The following is a 21,452-nucleotide window of genomic DNA, read 5'->3' on the forward strand; positions in this document are numbered from 1 at the left end:
GCCCTAGATGCATATGTCATAAATGAGTTAAATCAGGATCCGACTCACCCGATGAAACTGCAGCAACTCCCGTCACGATCTCTCCCAATAGATGATAGAGAGAACTCACTTTCTTCCCTTTCATCACTATCATAGCACCTCGAGAGATCTTTAGCACTCCACCTTCAGTGGTGTACTTACACCTGATATCATCGAGTGTCCCCAGAGAAATAAGGTTCTTCTTGAGCTCCGGTACATGCCTCACGTCCGTCGATGTGCGCACCACGCCATCGTGCATCCGAGTCCAAACCGTCCCTATCCCTACAACTTTGCAGGCTGCGTTATTTCCCAACGGAACTCTACCACCATCCGCAGTCCGGTAAGTAGTAAACCGGTTCCTATGAGGTGTCATATGATAAGAACACCCTAAATCTAGCATCCATTTATCTCCCGACGAACCTGCAGTCACACACAAGACAGCCTCTGCATCACTAGTGCTCTCTTCAAGAACGTTTGCCACACTGGTTGTGGCTTTCTGCTTATCACCTCTGTTTGTCAACTTTGGACAATCTCTCCCGATATGCCCCTTTTCGTGACACTCAAAGCACTTCACGTGTCCCTTGGACTTTCTATGGCGTAACTTAGATATGCTTTTACCTCTGCCGCTACTGGACCCCCGTTGTTGCTCTCTACCCCGAATCACTAGTCCTCGCGCTACATTTTGCGCTAGACTGTCATCTTGCAACTTTCTCTGCCACTCTTTAGAAAATAGGGTGGACTTTACCTCTTCCAAGGTAATCGTAGTACGCCCCCGCAATAGTGAATCGGTAAAGTGCTCCCATGACTCTGGTAGGGAAGCTAACAACATCATGCCCTGCTCTTCATCATCAAGTGTCTTACCGACATTCTTCCAATCCATCATAAGTTTATTAAATTCATATAGATGGGTTCTGATAGACGTACCTTCAGCATATCCGAACTGGAACATCCTCTTCAACATATATAAGGGATTGTTCAAACCCTTCGTTACATAAAGCGCTTGAAGTTTTGCCCACAATGCTGCGGTATCCTTCTCCTCGCCTACCTCTATTAACACTTCATACGATAAATTCAACGAGATTAAACTTCTAGCTTTCCTCATTACCACATCCTTTTCAGCATCTGTCATCGTTTGGGCAACTTCGGCCTTGCCCTCCAATGCTTTTGCTAAACCTTGAGTTGTCAATAACACCTCCATCTTGAGGCTCCATAATCCAAAGTTGTTTCTCCCGTTAAACTTCTTAATTTCGGCTTTCACTCTAGACATAATTGCAATCACACGATATCCAGATAATAATCAGACAAGAAAAAGCCCCAAATCACAATCCAGAATATCCGAACCTGGCTCTGATATCAATTGTTGTAATATAACGCGCGGAAACTAACCCGGATCTTGCAAATAAATCAATGTGAAAAGCCCGGAGAAATAACGATGAACAATAAAGGACACCAGAGATTACGTGGTTCGGTCCGAATATCGGTACCTACATCCACGGAAGAGCCAGTAAGAATAATCCACTATAATCGGAGAATCGGATTTACAATCGCTCAATACGCTCGTGTTTCCTGCACCTAAATTATACCCAAACCCAAACTGTTTACAAATAAACAACTTGATCGGATACATAAAACTCACGCACAAATTTTCTGTGTTCAGACTCCTTCGCGCGATCAAGAGAACTTCACTGCGTCGTCCTTCTCTTTCTCTCGTGCCGTCCTTCTCGCAAAGTCTATTGCGCGCGGCTTCTACCTCCTTTTTTTGCGACTGCAACTTGGTTGAAGACTTTAAAACAAACCACGTTTTTTTGTCTTCTTTTCAACCTAGACTTTGTAGGGCCCACAAAATATATAAATATATTTGCGCCCCTTTCATCTAATTAAAAAAAACAAAAGTAATTTGCAGCACATGAAAGTCCAAGTCATGAGCCCCCTTTTCGTTGCACGCCATGCGGAGATTTGTTTTCCTTTAATTAACCGATTTAACAAATCGGTACTTATCCGTAAACAATTTTAAACTCGAGACACAATTCAACAACTTCAATAACAATTCTGGAGAAGATAGATCGTATCTATGAATTATCTGGAAGTACTTTTTGCTGTGCCAATGCTCATGCTACTTATGTGGGAACTTAGTCTATCTTTGGTAATGAGTCTTTCGTCCAAAAGACCAGAAAATCATGCCTTCATAACACTACGGGTTCTGTGGTGATTACTTGGTAGTTCTTCTCAAAGATACCAACAGTTCTGGCTATTCCAAATCAGAAAAATTCCTGCGTCGATTATGTTCTGTCAAAAAAGAATATATTTCAAACCCCTACTTTGCAGCCTAAAATTCATGTAAAAAAAGTGGAGCAGTTCATTCACCCTTTTGTTCAGGGCGGACTAAAGCCATACTTGAATTGAATAAACACTAATATATTAGAAAACAGCATCAAAATCATCTCCAAAGCAAGCAAAATAAAAATCAAGAAAAAAAATAGCCGTCATCTTCCTTCGACCAATGTATCAGTGACAGTGTTAACAGACCAGATGCTTTCTTCCTGAAATGGAATAGAACGATCTGGCATTTCGGCTTGGAAAGTGAATATAGGCCGTCTCGGCTGAGGCAGATCTGACTCGCCACTTAACATCAGAACCACATTCGACATGTCTGGTCTGTTTGTGGGATGGTCCTGAACACAGAGAAGCCCAACATGGATGCATCTTATTACCTCCCATGGAGAGCTAACAGCAATTGCTTCATCTGTTAGGTCGAATGCTTTTCCATCACTCCATAATTGCCACGCCTATAAGAGAGAACACTGTCATGATATCGCAGGGAACTTAAAATACTGATTAAGGTTGGAATTTGAGACTTACGAGGGAAAGGAGATTCAGACGTTGGCCCTGGTCATAGAGGGCTGTGTTCTTTTTGCCACTAACGATCTCCAGTAGCAACACTCCAAAGCTATAGACATCGGACCTTTCGGAAAGAATCCCGCCCATGGCATGCTCAGGAGACATATAGCCACTGCATAAACAGAGAGCATCGTTGTGTTAAACCAATCATTTCAGTCTGCTTGAAAAAATTGACTCAATAAACTGATAATTCAAATAGGCCTAGAGAGCTTACAGTGTTCCAACAATTTTCTGGGTGTTCACCAAAATCCGAGGGCCCTCAAACATTCGAGCCAGCCCAAAGTCCGAAATTTTTGGGTTCATCTTTTCATCCAAGAGGATTAAAAATCCTAAGTCGCTGAGACTGAGATTTCGAGACCCAATCGAAACCAAACGACATTTCGAGAATCGTCCAAAATTCGTCATTTACGTCCTTACGATCCAAAATTTGCACAGATTGAAATTCAATTTTCTTCTTTTTATTGAATCCGGGCAATTTACAAATTCCGAATTTCCAAGGCGTCACAAGTCTTGTTCAGAGTTCATAAGCTCATAAGATATTAGTATTCAAGTGAACCTTTGCGAATCAGTTGACCTGTATTTCGAATAATCGTGCCCACGTTAGCTGGTGTGGCATTTTCTGTACCAGTCACAACATATTTTCCCTTTGACATGGACTTGATAAAAGACTAAGCAACTTCTGGAAGGTTGCATGGGACTGACTAATCTTTCGAAAGACTTTGAGCCATTTCATATTCTAAGCTTGCCTTAACTCAAGATAATGACTTCTAAAGTTGGCAGGACTGCATAAATCTTTTCTTCCTTCCAAATCTGCAGGCAAAAAGGAAAAGCGAAGAACTGGGAGCCTTGTAACATTCTCAAGGGACCGACGCCTGAACGCACTAGGTTTCCTTTTGGTGGTCATTCACCCATTACGATTACTATGCTAGTTATGATTGGTCTCTACTCTTCCTTGGTCATCTTCTTCCTTCTTCAGGCACATCAGAGCACTGCAGTTTTTAACATCACTGCAACCGAACCACTCTTCCAGAACCAGACTCTTGTCTCCTCCGGTCAAATCTTCGAGCTCGGCTTCTTCACCCCTAATGGATCAGCAAATCAATATGTGGGCATATGGTACAAGAGCAAGACTCCATTCAAGATTGTCTGGGTTGCCAATAGGGATACACCGCTTGCCCACTCAGATCAATCTGCAAAATTAAAAATAGGCAACGACGGGAATCTGAAGCTTGTGGATGAGCGACAGAACATAGTATGGTCCACCAATGTTTCTGTCCACTCAAATAATACCACAGCAATGCTTTCAGATGGTGGAAACTTTGTTCTACAAGACAGGAATTCTGTTGAAATATGGGCAAGCTTTGATGATCCAACTGATACTCTTCTACCAAACATGGAGATAGGACTAAACAACAGAACCGGAGAGAGACGGAACTTAGTTTCCTGGAAAAATGACAACTATCCATCTTCTGGATATTTTGTCACTGGGATTACGTGGGAGACACCGCCACAACTTTTCACCTGGAATGGCTCGAGCCCTTATTGGAGAAGTGGACCATGGGATAAATCAACTTTCCTCGGCATACCAGACATGGACTCCTCATATTTCAGCGGGTACGTTCTCCAGCAAGATCCTCAGCAGGGAACTGCTTATTTCTCTAGTGATGCTACTAACAACTCTTTGTTTGGTTATGGCTTCATTTCACCTGGAGGCGTTCTAACCTTAATAACGTGGGATTATGGATCCAAGAGTTGGTTGACAAATTGGGTGGCACCAAGCAACAGTTGCGAAGTTTATGGAACTTGCGGACCTTTTGGCTTCTGCAACTCACTAAACTCTCCTATCTGCCGTTGTGTAAAGGGGTTTATGCCGAGATCCAAAGAAGAATGGAACAGCAGGAATTGGACCAGAGGGTGCATCAGAGAAACCGAATTGAATTGTCAGAAGAACACAAGCAGGTCGGCTTTGATGCAGGTGAAGAAAGATGTCTTTGTGCAAATGAACCGGATGAAAGTGCCTGATTCTGCGGAATACTTATTGGACATTGGAGATGAAGGAGGATGTCAAAGCTGGTGCCTGAATAATTGTTCTTGCTTGGCTTATTCTTATGTCGGCACGATAGGGTGCTTGGTCTGGGCTAAAGATCTGATGGATATGCAGGAGTTTTCAACAGCTGGGCAGGATGTATATGTTCGGGTCGCACATGACAATACAGGTATAAGAGGTTTCATTACAACGAGTATCATTTGAACAGTATCACGTATCTTTCAAGTCTTTTCTCATGTCAGGCATGTCAATACAAACAAAACTTATCATCAGCGTAAGTACCATGGTTGGCATCGTGTCCATAGGAGCTGCTATTTTCAGTCTCTGCAAGTGGAGAGCTAGCAAAAGAGGTACCAATAATTCTAATCTTTCGCTTAACTTCACATTAAACATACTCTAGAATCGTTACCAGAATCCCTATGGCTCTTGACTCACCGTATGTCAAAGATAAAGCAGGTGAAATGTCACTTGGAAATGCATGGAAAGATCAGCTGAAGCAAGATGATGCATCTGAATTGACCATGTTCAGTTTTAGTAACTTACTTCATGTGACAAACAACTTTGATGCAACAAACAAACTTGGCCAAGGAGGGTTTGGCCCCGTTTATAAGGTAAAAGCCTTGTCTAAAATATTTGTTTAGTAAAATTTTATGATATTATCCCAGGGCTGATACTTTTGCGAGTTGGGAAACAGGGAAAGCTGAATGATGGAAAGGAGATAGCTGTCAAAAGACTTTCCAGTAGCTCAGGCCAAGGCATGGAGGAGTTTAAGAATGAGATCATTCTAATATCAAAGCTTCAGCATCGAAATCTCGTCAGACTCATGGGTTGCTGCATCGAAGGAGAAGAAAAAATTTTAGTATATGAGTACTTGTCAAACAAAAGCTTAGATACCTTTCTTTTTGGTTGGTCTCTCTCCCTCTCTTCAAGTCATGCTTGTGCTGATAAGAATAACATATATCATTGTAGTAACTCAAGTTACCAATTCTTTTCGCTTTCTTCCTTGCTTAGATTCAGGAAGGAAAGCAGAACTCAACTGGGACATACGATTCCGGATCATTCGAGGGATCGCAAGTGGGCTTCAGTACCTCCATCGAGAGTCTAACCTTCGAGTTATCCATCGAGATTTAAAGGCAAGCAATATTCTCTTGGATGAGAAAATGAACCCAAAAATTTCGGACTTTGGGCTGGCGCGGATCTTCGAAGGCACCCAAGTTTTGCTAAATACTCACAAAGTTGTTGGAACACTGTAAGTTTTCAATCCTTGCCGCTGAAAAATCAGTTCAATAAGGAAACTATATCCCTTGAGTGATTAACATGATCAAAGCAACTGCAGAGGATATATGTCACCCGAATATGCCATGGGAGGGATATTTTCTGAGAAATCTGACGTCTATAGCTTCGGTGTGCTGCTACTTGAGATCGTCTCTGGCAAAAAGAACACGAGCATGTACTACCAAGGCCATCATTTCAATCTTCTTTCCTATGTAAGTACGAGGAATACAGTTTCGAGTGATCTTCAATTAATCTTTTCGGCTATTTATGCACCCTATGGTCTCGAATTCTTACAGGCATGGCAATTGTGGAGCGAAGGCACTGGACTAGACCTAACAGATGAAGCAATTGTTCATACTTGTTCGACATCAGAAGTGATGAGATGCATTCTGGTCGGGCTTCTCTCTGTGCAGGACCACGCCACCGACCGACCCAACATGTCATCAGTAGTTCTGATGCTGAGTGGTGAATCAGAACTTCCTCAGCCGAGACCGCCGACATTCACCTTCAAAAGGAAAATTCCAAGTCATGATATCAGGTCACAACGGGAGTGCATCTTCTCCACGACCACCATCACGAATTCTGTGGTCGATGGAAGATGATGATCACCATTTTTTGTCTTTTGTTTTTTGTCGAAGAATGGGAGAAAATCTTTGGAATCAGGAGAAAATCTTGGGATATGATACTTTTTGTCTTCATTTATTTTATTTCCTTTATTTCTGAATTCTCAAGATTAGAAAGTAGGAAATCTTTTCCTTTTCTGCTTCTATTTCCTTTCTATAGCCTAGATGTCCTAGACTCTATTTATGTGTAATATTCTCTACAATAAAAATTAGAGAATAAAAAATAAAAGAAATTACTTTTCTTTTATGAAATCAACATGGTATCGGAGCGGAGGTTTTGAATCCATTTCCTACTATGGTGAAAACGGCAATGACCGAAGCTTTTAGGGATGCCGATTCTAGTGTCGTGCTAGAGAGAAATTCAACTGATCTCTCTAGACAATCGAGCATTAGCGGAGAGCAATTCTCCTAGAACTCCAACCTGTTATTAACAGTTCAACGATTGAATGGCCAAAATTATTTGGAGTGAGCTCAATTGGTGAAACTAACAATCGATGGTAGAGGGAAGCTTGGCCACTAGATAGGCAAGGTGAAGGAACCATCAAAAAGTGATCCGAAATGGAAGGCTTGGTGATTGGAAAACTCCTTAGCGATTGTCTGGCTGATCAATTTATGGAGTCAGCAATTGGAAAACCCGCCAATTTTATGGGCTCAATCGGTGAAACTTGCAATAGATGGTAAAAGGAAGCTTGGCCACTTGACAACAGGCAAGGTGAAGGAACCAGCAAAAAGTGATCCAAAATGGAAGGCTTGGAGATCGGAGAACTCCTTAGTGATTGCTTGGCTGATCAATTTTATGGAGTTAGCAATTGGAAAACCAACCTATTCCTTCCGATCACTAAAGATATGTGAGAGAAACATATTCTGATTTGAAGAGCTCTTCCCGGATCTTTGAATTGAAGACAAAGTTATGGCAATCAAGGCAAGGAGATCATGAGGTCACTATTTACTACAATGAAATGGTGACCTTGTGACAGGAATTAGATCATTGCTATGATGATACATGGGAAAATTCAGCTAATTGCAAGAGACAAACGAAGAGAGAAGAGAATGATAGAGTATACATATTTCCAGCAAGCCTCAATTGAAGCTTGGATGAGGTAAGAAGTAGAATCCTTGGTCGAAAACCTCTAACATCCATTCGCCAGGTTTTCTCTGAAGTTAGAAGGGAAGAATCTCGGAGGCAAATCATGCTACATGATTCGGAAGCCAATGTGAACTCTATATCTGAAAATTATGCACTTGTAGCTCGGGGACTTGATTCTGAAGAAGAGAGGACGAAGAAACCATGTTGTGAACAATGCAAGAAACCATGGCATACCAAAGAAACCTACTGGAAAAATCATGGGAAACCGCAAAATTGGAAAAAGGAAGGTTGGAAGAGAAGGACCAGTAGTGATGGTCGTGCGTTCCAAGCAATAAATGAGGAAGAGCAAATCAAGTCAGATTCGGTTCCATTCACAAAGAAACACCTAGAGCACCTGTCCAAACTCCTTCAACCTCCACAACCTTCTTTAAATCCATCTTGTTCTTTAGCCCGTAAATATAATAATTTTTCTACTAATTTCCTCATAGAAAATCCACACCAAAATACGCCATGGATTCTTGATTCAAGAGCAACCAATCATATGACAGGTTATTCAAAACTCTTTTCCACCTATAATCTGTGTGCAAGAAATAAAATAAAAAATCACAATTGTAGATGGTTCACTTTCTGCTATAGCTGGTTAAGGATCCATCAAGCTCTCACCTGCCCTCACGCTTCATAATGTTCATCATGTCGCAAAGTTATATTGTAACTTGCTGTCCATTAGTAAAATAACCTCTTATCGAAAGTGTCGAGCTAATTTTTTCTTATCTCATTGCTAGTTTCAGGACTTGAGAGAGAAGAACGATTGATTGGGGGGGGTGCGATTGGTCGTGCTAGAGAGAGGACTCTATTCCTTTGAAGATGGAACAAGCTTAAGTGGACAAGTTCAGGTTAGCCGTTTCTGTTACAATTTGTAAGCATGATGATATTATGTTATGGCATTATAGGCTAGGTCATCCGAATTTATTTGAAGTTCTTTTTCCCAAAGTTGTTTTCAAATAAAAGTCCATTTTCATTTCAATGTGAATTTTGTGAATTAGCCAAACATCATCGAATCAATTTTTCCTCTCAAACCTACAAGCTGACATTCTCATTAATTCATAGTGATGTTTGGGATCCATCTAGAATTCCTATGCCCTTAAGAAAGAAATGATTTGTTACATTTATTGATGGTCATAAAAGGGTGAGTTGCGTGACTTGTTAAAAGAGAAATCTAAAGTAGAGTCTGTTTTCAAAAAAATTTACTCCATGATACAAACACAATTTCAAGTATAAATCCAGATTTTTAGGTGTAACAATGGGAAAGAATATTTCAATAAAATTTTGGGACAATTTTTCTGGGAAAAGGAAATTGTGCATCAATGTTCTTGTCCCTCAACAAAATGAGGAGGCAAAGAGGAAGAATAAGCATATTTTAGAAGTAACCGGAGCTCTACTCTTCACAACTAAAGTTCCCACATCTATGGGGTGAAGCTCTTCTTATGTCCATATATCTTATCAATAAAATGCATTCCAGAGTGTTAAAGTTTCAAACATCCCCGATAATCTTTTAGAAGACTTATCAAGCCTCTAGACTTGTTGCAGCCTTAACCTTAAACCTATGTGGCTGTACCTCCTTTGTTCACATCCATGATAGAAATCGAGGCAAACTCGATCCTAGAGCAAAAAAATGTGTGTTATCTTGGTTATGCACCTAACCAAAAAGGTTATAAATGCTTTAACACGATTTCCAAAAAAAAATGTTTGTCACCTTTTCTGAATTAACATCTATTTTTGGAGCTTCTCTTCAAGGGGAAAGAAAGTGCAGATTCGCACAATACTATCACGTAGTCCTTTCGTTTTGCAGAACTTGAAATCCTCTTCCTGAAAATTTTGTTCCCGCTACTCTTATACCTAATTTTGAATCATGTTTTTCAAATAATAAAAATTCGGGTCCACCTGTTTTGGCATCTCATCCTACTTGTGAGCATAATAGGTGTAAAACTACTACCAAGAATACTAAGCTCCCATCCTATGCTTAAGTCTACACAAGAAGAGACAAAACTCAAAGAAATGAGTCTTCTGCTCCCTCAAGGTGGCATGAGTCCGAACCAGGGCATGACCCGAACTCCATACAATCATCGGGCAATGTTCCAACTCAATTTGTCCAACCCGATCATAGTAAAAAAAAGAACGAGTCTATTGAAGAACTTGACATACCTATTGTTATTCGGAAAGGAGTTAGGTCTTGTACCAAACATCCTACGTCTCTTTACGTGTCTTACAAAAACTTCTCACCCAATTTTCGTGCATTTACCTCAACCTTGTCTTGTGTGGAGATTCCAAAAAATGTGCAGGATGCTTTACAAGTTCCTGAGTGGAAGGAAGCAATCCTTGGGGAGACGAAGGCTCTAGAAGAAAATGGAACGTGGGATATGGTGGATCTACCTAAAGGAAAGTCCATGGCGGATGCAAGTGGGTATTCGCAACCAAGTATAAAGCTAATGGGTCCCTTGAAAGGTATAAAGCTTGGTTGCCAAAGGATTCACCCGGACTATGGCATTAATTAGTTTGAGACCTTCGCCCGAGTTGCAAAACTAGACACTATAAGAGTGCTCCTATTACTTGCAACCAACCTTGATTGGCTTCTACAGCAACTAGATGTGAAGAATGCATTTCTGAATGGAGATTTGGACAAAGAAGTATACATGGATTTCCCCCGGGCTTTGATGGAAGGTTTGGATTGAAGGTTTGTAAATTGAAGAAGTCACTATATGGACTAAAACAGTCATCGAGCGCCTGGTTTGACAAGTTCTCTCAGTCTATGAAGAAACAAGGATTTGTTCAAGGACATGCTAATCATACCATGTTTGTAAAGCATTCTCGTGATGGGAAGGTTGCAATTCTGATAGTGGGACATCATTCTCATCGGGAATGATATGGCTGAGATGAACAAGTCGAAAGAATGTCTCGCTTCTGAATTTGAGATCAAGGACTTGGGAACTCTAAGGTATTTCCTTGGAATGGAGGTAGCTCGGTCAAAAAAGGGAATTGTAGTTTCACAAAGGAAATATGTTCTTGATCTTCTTAAGGAGACTGGAATGAGTGGTTGTAGACCGGCCTAAAGTCCAATAGATCCAAATCAGAAACTTGGAGATGACAAAGATGAGATTCCTATTGATACATCAAGATACTAGAAGCTCGTCGGGTATACTCACCAGATCTTCGCCTTTGCTATGAGTATGGTAAGCCAATTTATGCATTCTCCCTATGAAAAAGACTCAAATTTATTTTTCTTTCTGGCCCATCTTTTGCATTTTCTCCCGCGCAGTGTTACTCTTTCTCAACTAAACTTTATGTTGCTATTCATAAGCTTGGGATTAAACACGATCCGGGTGGTTTGGCTCCAAACCCGGGACCCGGAACCAAATTGGGGAACTGTTCCTAAAAAACCTAGCACAGGAAATCGAACTAGTCCGTCCTATAACTTGCCTAGAACCATATTGGCCAATTCCCGGGTGAAACGAGGAACCTATCCTCCATTTTTTTTTTAGTTTTTCGTATATGGAAAATGAATTACCTTTTTCATTTATATTTTGAGTTCATACTTTGTCTTGGTAAGCCCTTCGTTTTTAGCTTTTTTTGGTCTTCTTTTTCCTTTTGAGTTGTTAAATTGTTAACAAAGCAATTTCTAGAAAATATGTATAGGCTCGCCTTATCGGAGCCTGTTCAAAATTGATTAAAATCGGCTTGATCTGTTTGATTCCTAGACAAAACAAACAGGTCAAGGCTTGATTTGAAGACCGAACCAAACATGGTCGGTTCCTAGGCTTTCAACCAAACTAGCAAGGCCAGCTCCCGACGGTTCCCGGGTTGAATGTGAATTGTTGCTTAACCTTAGATAAACTTAAAATCATTACAACCAACTTTCTATCGAACCAAAGATGCAATTGAGATTTAAAGAGGATCATCGGATGGACGACAAGGATAATTTTTCTTGCAGCAATTGAAAGTGCAGATACTAAAATCTCATGCGCTATAGAGTGTTGTGTAGAAGTCACCTCTCATATCTATGCTATCCATCTCTAATATCCTATGAATGAATATGGTTCTGACCTATATGGACCGACAAACCATGCCACATCGGATACGTGTTTTATAATGCAATCATTCGTGCCAGCCCAACATGTGTAATTTAACGTGGGTTTAATGATGCTCATGTGACGACTTGAATTTTTTGCCAAATTAAGTTTACAAGCGGAATAGTTAATTTGTGCTTGGATAGGTGGGGAACAAGAATTGGAAATTGTACTTTTGGGACTTTAGTTGATGGCGCAAAAATATATTGACAGAAGGAAGAGGGTGCCTTTTTCGGTTCATAAAGTTTAATTATATGAGAAATTAGAGCAACAAGTGGAATTGCACCTAGTGAGCCGAAGGACAAGTGGGATTGTGCATGGAGGACACTTGACAAGCATGCAATCAACCTTCCATCCACTATAATATGCTCAATTTCTGTCTCTCCTCCCGTTGGTGCTTGAAATCTTCATGAAAACTCTCAAGAACCCTCTTACTCTCTCTCTCTCTTTCTCTTGGCCGAAAGCTCTCTCCCCCTCTTCCTCTCACCGACTCGACCTCCCTCTCTAATTTTTCTTTGATTGTTGGTTTTGCTTGTGCCAAAGAGGAGAAGGTCGCGCTCGAGCTTGCAGCGCGGTGGTTCGGGATCGTTTTCATGTTAGGTTAAGAGGCGAGTAAAATTTCTAATTCTTCAATCATCGGTTGTCCATCCTGTTTGCATGTCTTAGATTCTAGTAGAATAGATATCCTTGAGGCTTGGGTGAACTGGATTGGTGGTTGGATCATCGCAAAAGGCGACGTATTGATGGTTCGGGCACATAGGACCCGAGGTAGGAGTGTGGGCGCGAACGACCCCTAAACTTGTTTGCATGTCACAGATTCTAGCTAGATAAGGTTCTCTTGGTGTCGGATTTGTGAATTTGGAGGACGGATCATTGAAATTGAGTGACGAATAGCTTGGCCAAGAGAGGACATGTTCGGTTTTGGAGGTATTAGTGCACGATGGACTTATAAATGGTTTGCATGTAATCGCTATTGCTTGAGTAGCCTTTGTTTGGTTCTGAATTGGTTGAGTTGATGGTTTAATTTAGTACGACAAGTGATGATTTGCGGATGGGTGGTGAAGGATCGATGGCCGAGAAGGCCTAGGGGGTTGAATTCGAGTTGTTTTATGAGGTTTAGCATCGATAGTCCTCTATGTGACCCTTTGTTTCATTTGTTGGTCGATTATTTGATCTATGGCTTGTTATTTGTGGCTATGTTTGTGAATAACCTTAATATGGCTAGGTCGGATGGACTGAAAGTTTATATATGGAGATGCCGAATGTGATATCTGGCATGTATCCAGTGATTGACGATTCCGATAGCTGGCATTTTAGACATTTTACTTGTTGAGCTTATAACCGACCCTCATTGGTTGTAATCTTTTTAGATTTAGCTAGCCAATAAGGATGGCGGAGAAGGGCAGAGGACATGCTATGTTGGTGGTATCGATGGATGTCACGCCCCGATCCTCGAGCGCGTGGCATCCCCGTCATCTCGTCCCTCGGGTTAAGAGGATAGCGTCACGGGCATGCTATCAACCCATGAGATTAACTACGCATGCGGAAACGTATAATATTCCCGGACAAAAATATAAAATAGGGATAGGCAAGTAGGAAAACGCATTAATTCAAAAATATGATTTTATTTACAATTACATCGTGAGTCAACCGAAATGACACACTAATTGGTCCCATACTTCGGGACGGGGTAGAATCAATTTCGTACCTACTCCAAATAGGGCTACGTCACTCTCATCCTTATCGCCTTTTCAAAGGGCTACTAGCTCCATCACTTAGGACCCGAAAATAGTTTAACAACGATGGGGTGAGATATAAATCTCGGTGAGTCAACGCCTAAGCCCGGCTAAGACGTTGATTCACTCGGAGGGTCCTATTAGTCAATCACATATTGATATATAAATATCCCAATCACATGCAGCTCACCTATTGAAAATCACGGGGTATGCAATACTCAACATAATATGCCACACATAACAACCCATAGATATCATGCCAATCGCACACACAGATACCACACGTGGTCCGATTATTAACGGCCATCTAGCCCAATTGCACACGGCGGGTGTGACTTTACACTACGACCGGCGGTGTCTACCGGCGGGACTAAGTTTCGTCCCTTACTTTCGGCGACGGTATCTGATAGCCCGTGTGATTCGTACGACCGGCACAACACGGCACTATCAAGAATCCCTATAGGGGCTTCGGTCCATCACAAGCCGCAATCGGTATCCGACAATCCATGTGATCCGTACGACCGGCACGGCACGGATCGACGAGCATCCGACAAGTCGTATGGTTCTGTACGATTGGCATGGTACAAACTTGCCAAGAATAATCCATCATGTGACCACTCAAGCATACTCAGCAAATAACCAGTTTATAATATGCATTTAGTCAAATGCTCACGCGATATGCTCACACGCCTAAACTCTTGAGTAATCACACAAATGCACATGTTATCCATGCGACCTCGCATCCATAAACCAAGTGATCAAACTCCAACCAATCAATCAATTTGACTAGTTATCCGCCAAGGCATTTCATCAATTAATCTATATATATTATAATCGAGCGTAGATAAATAATTCAATGACAAGAATTCAATTCAATCGTACGTAATTAAATCCAAATCGTCAATCAATCATACGCTCATCCTTGACCTATTGTTTGCTCGTGATCAAGCAAGGCCGATCAATCAATCAATCATTCGGTCCAAACTAGCCACAGTCAAATTACCTAATTAATTAGGGCCATTTAACCTAAACCGAGTCTCTAGCCTAAACCGGCTCTAATTAATCTACCTAAATACCCTAATAATCTAATTAAACTAATCCAAACGTAATTAACGACTTAGCCAAGGATTAAAGGTTGACTCACAGTCAATTAGATGCGGCGATCCTTGAAAATCCCTTCGCATGAGCTTTAGACTTGGCCCGGAAACTTTGCCCACGGACTAGGCCACTTGGGCTCCAATTCTCGGACACTTGGCCCGTGGTCTCGGCACACGGATCTGGGCACTCGGCCAACTTGGCCCACGGAGCCGGCATACGGCCTAGGCTCTCGGCCAACTTGGCCGGCCCATTCGGCCCATTTTACAGGACACGGCCCTGGTCAGATAGGGCCACTGCCCAGCCGTTGGCCCACGAAACAGGCCCGAACAGGGCACTCACGAACAGAACAGAGCAGGCACGGGCAGGGGCTGAGGCGGCTGTTCTTCACTGTTCGGGGCGGTGAACGGCCGAGACGACGACGGGGACGGCTGGTGGAGGTCTGAGAGAAGTCGAAGGAGGTGGTGGTGGTGGCAGAGGGTGCCCGGAGTAGCGGCTGTGAGCTGCAAACAGAAGCAGCAGCAGCAACAGACAAAACGGAGGAGTAGATGCAGGAAAAACAGGGGAACCGGGACTGTGCAGGGCTGTTCGTGGTTGTTCCGGCGTGCTATGGCGGCGGCTTGACTGGGTGATGGCTGGATAACATCAAGGGAGGTCAGTGGATGGTCGGAGGTGGTTCGCAGTGGCCGGAGGGAGCTCGGGCAGCAGCGAACAGAAGCTGCAGCAGGCCAAAACAGGGGACTTGGTGCAGGGCAAGCTGGCCGGGGTTGTTCTGGGCCTCCAGCGGCATCGGGGCTTCGTGGCGGTGGTTCGTGAGACGCCTGAGGGTGGCCGAAGGCTGGTTGAGCTGGCCGGAGGTGCCCGGAGTAGCTGCAGCAGCAGAAACCCCAGCAAAGCAACAATAGGCGTAGAACAGGGCACAGAGATGTTCGGGTCTGTGGGAGCTGCTGCGACGGAGGCGATGGGTGTTCGATGGTGGTGGTGCTGATGTAAGATAGTGTGGTGACTGAGGATGGTGCTCGGTGTCGTTGGGGGAGGGGTGTGGCACGGCAGAAGCTGAAAGAAGAGTGAAGAAGATGATGGAGTCGGTGCAGGGGAGAGGAACGACAGAAAACAGAGAGAGAGCGAGAGTGAGAGAGAGAGAAGAAGAAGAAGGGATGAGGGCTACCGCCTTTGACCAAGAGAAAAAGATAAGAGTGGCCCCACTTCATTTAATGTCTTGTCTTAGCATTCAAAATCCAGGGCATCACAATGGATGATGAGTTTATGGATCGGGAGTAGTAACCTTTTGTAGACTCCCAGCTGTTGTCCTTTGCTAAAGAAGATGTAATTGACTGGTTATCTATATAAATGAAATCAGTTATTGTGGTAATATGTGTGTTTGTTTTATGTGTTATATGTGAATGTTTGTATCACGAGTTAGTGAACCTTATAAGGCTATACCTTCTAGGCGGGCGTGTCTATCCGTTGAATGCACTAGTTTGATGGCCTGATTTGTTTGTATACATAGTATTCCGCATACACCAAATATTATATGTAATATCAGATTAAAGGCAAGTACGTCCTAAGTAAGTGACGCCCTGGGACGTCACAGCTCACCTCATGATCTCTATGCATGACTCTAGGGAAAGGATTTCAATTGAGATACCAAGCCTTGTGGCGAGTAGTAACCTCATGGATGGATTTCTTCTAGCAGAGAAGTTTTATAATCCAGCTAGCCGGAGGAAGTGTTTTGTCCTAGGATGCTGCATTGATCAGTATTGTTTAGTTAAAGACTAGATTATGGTTCTGCTTTTTCCTAGAAAAATCCTGGAGTACAGTCAAACAACACATGGCGCTCAAAAGTCAATTGTAGATTACGAAAAGGCTCCAAGGCCTAGAGATGATAATGTTTTCTTAAGACCTTGCAATCCTGCCAACTTTAGAATTCATTTTTTAACCTATGTCAAGCTTAGAATCTGAAATAGCTGAACGTCTTTCGAAAGGTTAGTCATTCGCATGTAACCTTCCAGAAGTTGCTTAGTCTTTTATCAAGTCCCTGTCAAGGGGGAAAAAAACTGATGACAGGTACAGAAAATGCCACACCAAATAACCTGGGCATGCTTATTCGAAATATACAGGTCAACTGTTTCTCAGAGTTTCACTTGAATACTGTCATCTTATGAGCTTATGAACACTGAACGCGACTCCTCGCTAACTCAATTTGAAAGAGGCCAAAATTTTGTGGACGTATTTAAACTTCTGAGCTAGTAACTATGTCTTTGTTTTGGCCGGAGTTAATAATTACCTTTGTTCAATGAATCCCATTTCCTGTCAGAGATTTGTAAGTTGCCTGTCATGAAGTACACGTTCATATTGCAAAATCTATGTGACAATAACAATGCAGAATTCCGATCTGTGTTAAAGTTTTAGGACTCTCAAATTGAGTGAGTAACGACCTTTTGGCACAGAACATTACAAGTGCAAAAAAACAATAAAGAAAAAATGTTGATCATCATCTTCCTTCGACCACAGAATTCGTGATGGTGTTCGTGGACAAGATGCATTCCCACTGCAACTTGATATCGTGACTCGGCATTTCACTTTTGAAGGTGAATGTAGGCGTTCTTGGCTGAGGAAGTTCTGACTCACCGCTCAGCATCAGGACTACAGATAACATGTTGGGTCGGTCGGTCATTCGTGTGGTCCTGCACACACAGAAGCCCGACCTGAATGCATCTCATCGCTTCTGATGGCGAACAAGTATTAACAATTGCTTCATCTGTTAGGTCTAGTCTAGTATCTTTGCTCCTCAACTGCCATGCCTGTAAGAATTAGAGCTCATAGGGCACATACATAGCCGAAAAGATTTACAGAATATCACTCGAAAATGTATTCCTTGCACTTACATAAGAAAGAAGATTGAAATGCTGGCCTTGGTAGTGTAAGCTCGTGTTCTTTTTGCCAGAGACAATCTCAAGTAGCAACACACCGAAGCTATAGACGTCTGATTTCTCAGAAAATATCCCTCCAATGGCATATTCAGGAGACATATGTCCTCTGCAATTGATTTGGTCATGTTAATAACTCAAGTTATAGAGTTTCCTTATTGAACTGATTTTCCAGTGGCAAGGCTTGAAAACTTACAGTGTTCCAACAACTTTGTGAGTATTTAGCAGAACTTGAGTGCCTTTGAAGATCCGCGCCAGCCCAAAGTCTGAAATTTTTGGGTTCATTTTCTCATCCAAGAGAATATTGCTTGCCTTCAAATCTCGATGGATAACTCGAAGGTAAGAATCTCGACAGAAGCCCACTTGCGATGCCTCGAATGATCCCGAAAAGTATATCCCAGTTGAGTTCTGCTTTCCTTCTTGAATCTAAGCAATGAAGAAAATGAAAAGAATTAGTAACTTGAAGTACTACTAAAATATATATCATTCTTATCAGCACAAGCATGACCTGAAGAGAGTGAGACCAACCAAAAAGTAAGGTGTCTAAGCTTTTGTTTGGCAAGTATTCATATCCTAAAATTTTTTCTTCTCCTTCGATGCAGCAACCCATGAGTCTGTCCAGATTTCGATGCTGAAGCTTTGATATTAGAATGATCTCATTCTTAACTCTTCCATGCCTTGGCCTGAGCTACTGGAAAGTCTTTTGACAGCTATCTCCTTTCCATCTTTCAGCTTTCCCGGTTTCCGAACTCATAGAAGTATCAGACCTGGTATAATGTCATAAAATTTTAAAAAACAAACATTTTAGAGAAGCCTTTTACCCTATAAACGGGGCCAAACCCTCCTTGGCCAAGTTGTTTGTTGCATCAAAGTTGCTTGTCACAAGAAGTAAGTTACTAAAATTGAACATCATCAATTCGGATGCATCATCTTGCTTCAGCTGATCTTTCCATGCAACATTTCTCCTGCTTTATCTTTTATATACCATGAATCAAGAGCCTTACGGATTTTGTAATGTTTCTAGAATACATTTAATGTGAAGTTAAGCATTAGATAAGAATTATTCGTACCTCTTTCGCTAGCTCTCCACTTGCAGAGACCAAAAATTGCAGCTCCTACGAACACGATGCCAACCACTGTACTTACACTGATGATAAGTTTTGTTTGGGGAAAAGTACACTAGAAGTGCCATAACTTGTGTACGGCGTTCACTTGAATGCCATAACTTTCAAAACGTTCACTTAAGTGTCATAACTTTCAAAAATCATTCACTTGAGTGCTACGTCGGAGCAAATTCGTTCACTTGAGTGCTACAGTAACCTTTCCGACGTGCCACATCATCTTTCCGGCGTCTACAATAATTTTTCGCGCGTGCTACAGGAACTTTTCCGACGTCTACAATAACTTTTTCGGCTGCCATATCAGCTTTTCCTGCTGCCACGTCAACATGGCATTCAAGTAAACGATTTTTAAAAGCTATGGCACTTAAGTGAACGTTTTGAAAATTATGGCACTCAAGTGAACGCCGTACAAAAGTTATGGCACTTCTAGTGTACTTTTCCCGTTTTGTTTGTATCGACATGCCTGACATGAGAAAAGAATTGGAAGATATGTGACACTATTCAAGTGATACTCATTGTAGGGAAACCTCTCTCATACCTGTATTGTCATGTGCGACCCAAACGTGTACATCTTGCCCGGCTGTTGAAAACTCCTGCATATCGATCAGATCTTTAGCCCAGACCAAGCACCCTATTGTGCCGACATAAGAATAAGCCAAGAAAGAACAATTATTCAGGCACCAGCTTTGGCATCCACCTCCATCTCCAATGTCTGATAAGTATTCCACAGAATCAGGCACTTTCATCCGGTTCATTTGCACATAGACATCTTTCTTCACCTGCATCGAAGCCAACCTGCTTGTGTTCTTCTGACAATTCAATTCTGTTTCTCTGATGCACCCTCTGGTCCAATTCCTGCTGTTCCATTCTTCTTTGGATCTCGGCATAAACCCCTTTACACAACGGCAGATAGGAGAGTTTAGTGAGTTGCAGAGGCCAAAAGGACTGCAAGTTCCATAAACTTCGCAACTGTTGCTTGGTGCTGCCCAATTTGTCAACCAACTCTTGGATCCATAATCCCATTTTATTAATGCTATAATTCTCCCAGGTGAAATGAAGCCATAAGCAAGCAAAAAGTTGTTATTAGTATCAGCAGAGAAATAAGTGGTTCCCTGCTGAGGATCTTGCTGGAGATCCTACCCGCTAAAATATGAGGACTCCATTTCTGGTATGCTGATGAAAGTCGATTTATCCCATGGGCCACTTCTCCAATAAGGGCTCGAGCAACTCCAGGTGAAAAGTTGCGGCGGTGTCTCCAATGAAATCCCAGTGACAAAATATCCAGAAGATGGATCATTGTCGTTTTTCCAGCAAACTAAGTACTGTCTCTCTCCGGTTCTGTTGTTTAGTCCTATCTTCATGTTTGGTAGAAGAGTATCGGTTGGATCATAAAGGCTTGCCCATATTTCAACAGAATTCCTGTCCTGTAGAACAAAGTTTCCACCATCTTAAAGCATTGCTGTGCTATTATTTGAGGGGACAGAAACATTGGTGGACCATATTATGTTCTGTTGCTCATCCACAAGCTTCAGATTCCCGTCACTGCCCATAGTTAATTTTGCAGATTAATCTGAATGGGCAAGCGGTGCATCCCTGTTGGTGACCCAGACATTCTTGGTTGGGGTCATGCTCTTGTACCATATGCCCACATATTGATTTGCTGATCCATTAGGGGTGAAGAAGCCGAGCTTGAAGATTTGACCGGAGGAGACAAGAGTTTGCTTGTGAAAGAGTGGTTCGGCTGCAGTGATGTTAAAAACTGCAGTGCTCTGATGTGCCTGAAGAGGGAAGAAGATGACCAAGGAAGAGTAGAGACCAATCATAACTAGCATAGTAATCGTAGTGCGTGAATGACCACCAAAAGGAAACCTAGTGCGTTCAGGCGTGGGCTCCTTGAGAATGTTAAAAGGCTCCCAGTTCTTCACTTTTCCTTTTTGCCTGCAGGTTTGAAACGAAGACAAGATTTCTGCAAACCAAAGCGCGTTGCCACAGGTGTGAGGTCATAAGTCCTTTTGGAGATGGCTTCAAAGGCTTTGTTATTGAACAAATACGTTTTATATTGGAAGCTGATGATGCCTGTCCCAGTTCAACTGCATTCCCAATATTGCAAGAGATCATGATGACATTGGCATTTGACCACTCAGTTTCAATTATGCCATGGCAGGTTCATTGTGGGTCAAATGGTGGCTTATAAAAAGAGAACTGTTTTGGGACATTGGCATTCTTCTCTTGGCCGTTGTTCAAAGTTGACTAAACCCAGGACAAATAACACATGAGAGGTCGAAGTCACTTCTGATGAAAATTGGCCATATGTTTCTGTTAATGCACTAGCCCAAGCTTCTTGTTCAGTGAAGCTAAATGACTTCATACCAATTCTGTTTAAGGATCACATGGCTCCGATTTTGATCACTAGCTGATATTAGCATTCCATTTACGCAATGCTTATCCGAATTGAATTGTTCAGTTATTCAAGCTCCTTGACACTTTCTCTTTTGTTTCCT

General features: G+C 42.1%; 2 protein-coding genes across 2 annotated transcripts; one reads left to right on the forward strand and one right to left on the reverse strand.

The window, feature by feature from the left end:
• Positions 1–2,361: 2,361 nt before the first annotated feature.
• On the reverse strand, positions 2,362–3,219 carry LOC115727427 (G-type lectin S-receptor-like serine/threonine-protein kinase SD1-13). Its single transcript, XM_030657646.1, has 3 exons — positions 3,131–3,219; positions 2,878–3,028; positions 2,362–2,804 (listed from the first exon to the last, which is right to left on the reverse strand). Exons 1-3 carry the CDS (start codon positions 3,217–3,219, stop codon positions 2,502–2,504), a joined length of 543 nt encoding a protein of 180 aa, XP_030513506.1. The 3' UTR covers positions 2,362–2,501.
• A 506-nt stretch (positions 3,220–3,725) lies between these two features.
• Positions 3,726–10,868, forward strand: LOC115727426 (G-type lectin S-receptor-like serine/threonine-protein kinase At1g61370). Its single transcript, XM_048276274.1, has 9 exons — positions 3,726–5,132; positions 5,206–5,313; positions 5,411–5,574; positions 5,658–5,868; positions 5,975–6,212; positions 6,300–6,450; positions 6,535–6,825; positions 10,288–10,450; positions 10,585–10,868. The coding sequence occupies exons 1-9, from the start codon at positions 3,839–3,841 to the stop codon at positions 10,866–10,868; spliced, it is 2,904 nt and encodes a 967-aa protein (XP_048132231.1). The 5' UTR covers positions 3,726–3,838.
• Positions 10,869–21,452: the final 10,584 nt, after the last annotated feature.

Source organism: Rhodamnia argentea, chromosome 3 (assembly GCF_020921035.1).
Source record: "Rhodamnia argentea isolate NSW1041297 chromosome 3, ASM2092103v1, whole genome shotgun sequence".
NCBI lineage: Eukaryota > Viridiplantae > Streptophyta > Magnoliopsida > Myrtales > Myrtaceae > Rhodamnia > Rhodamnia argentea.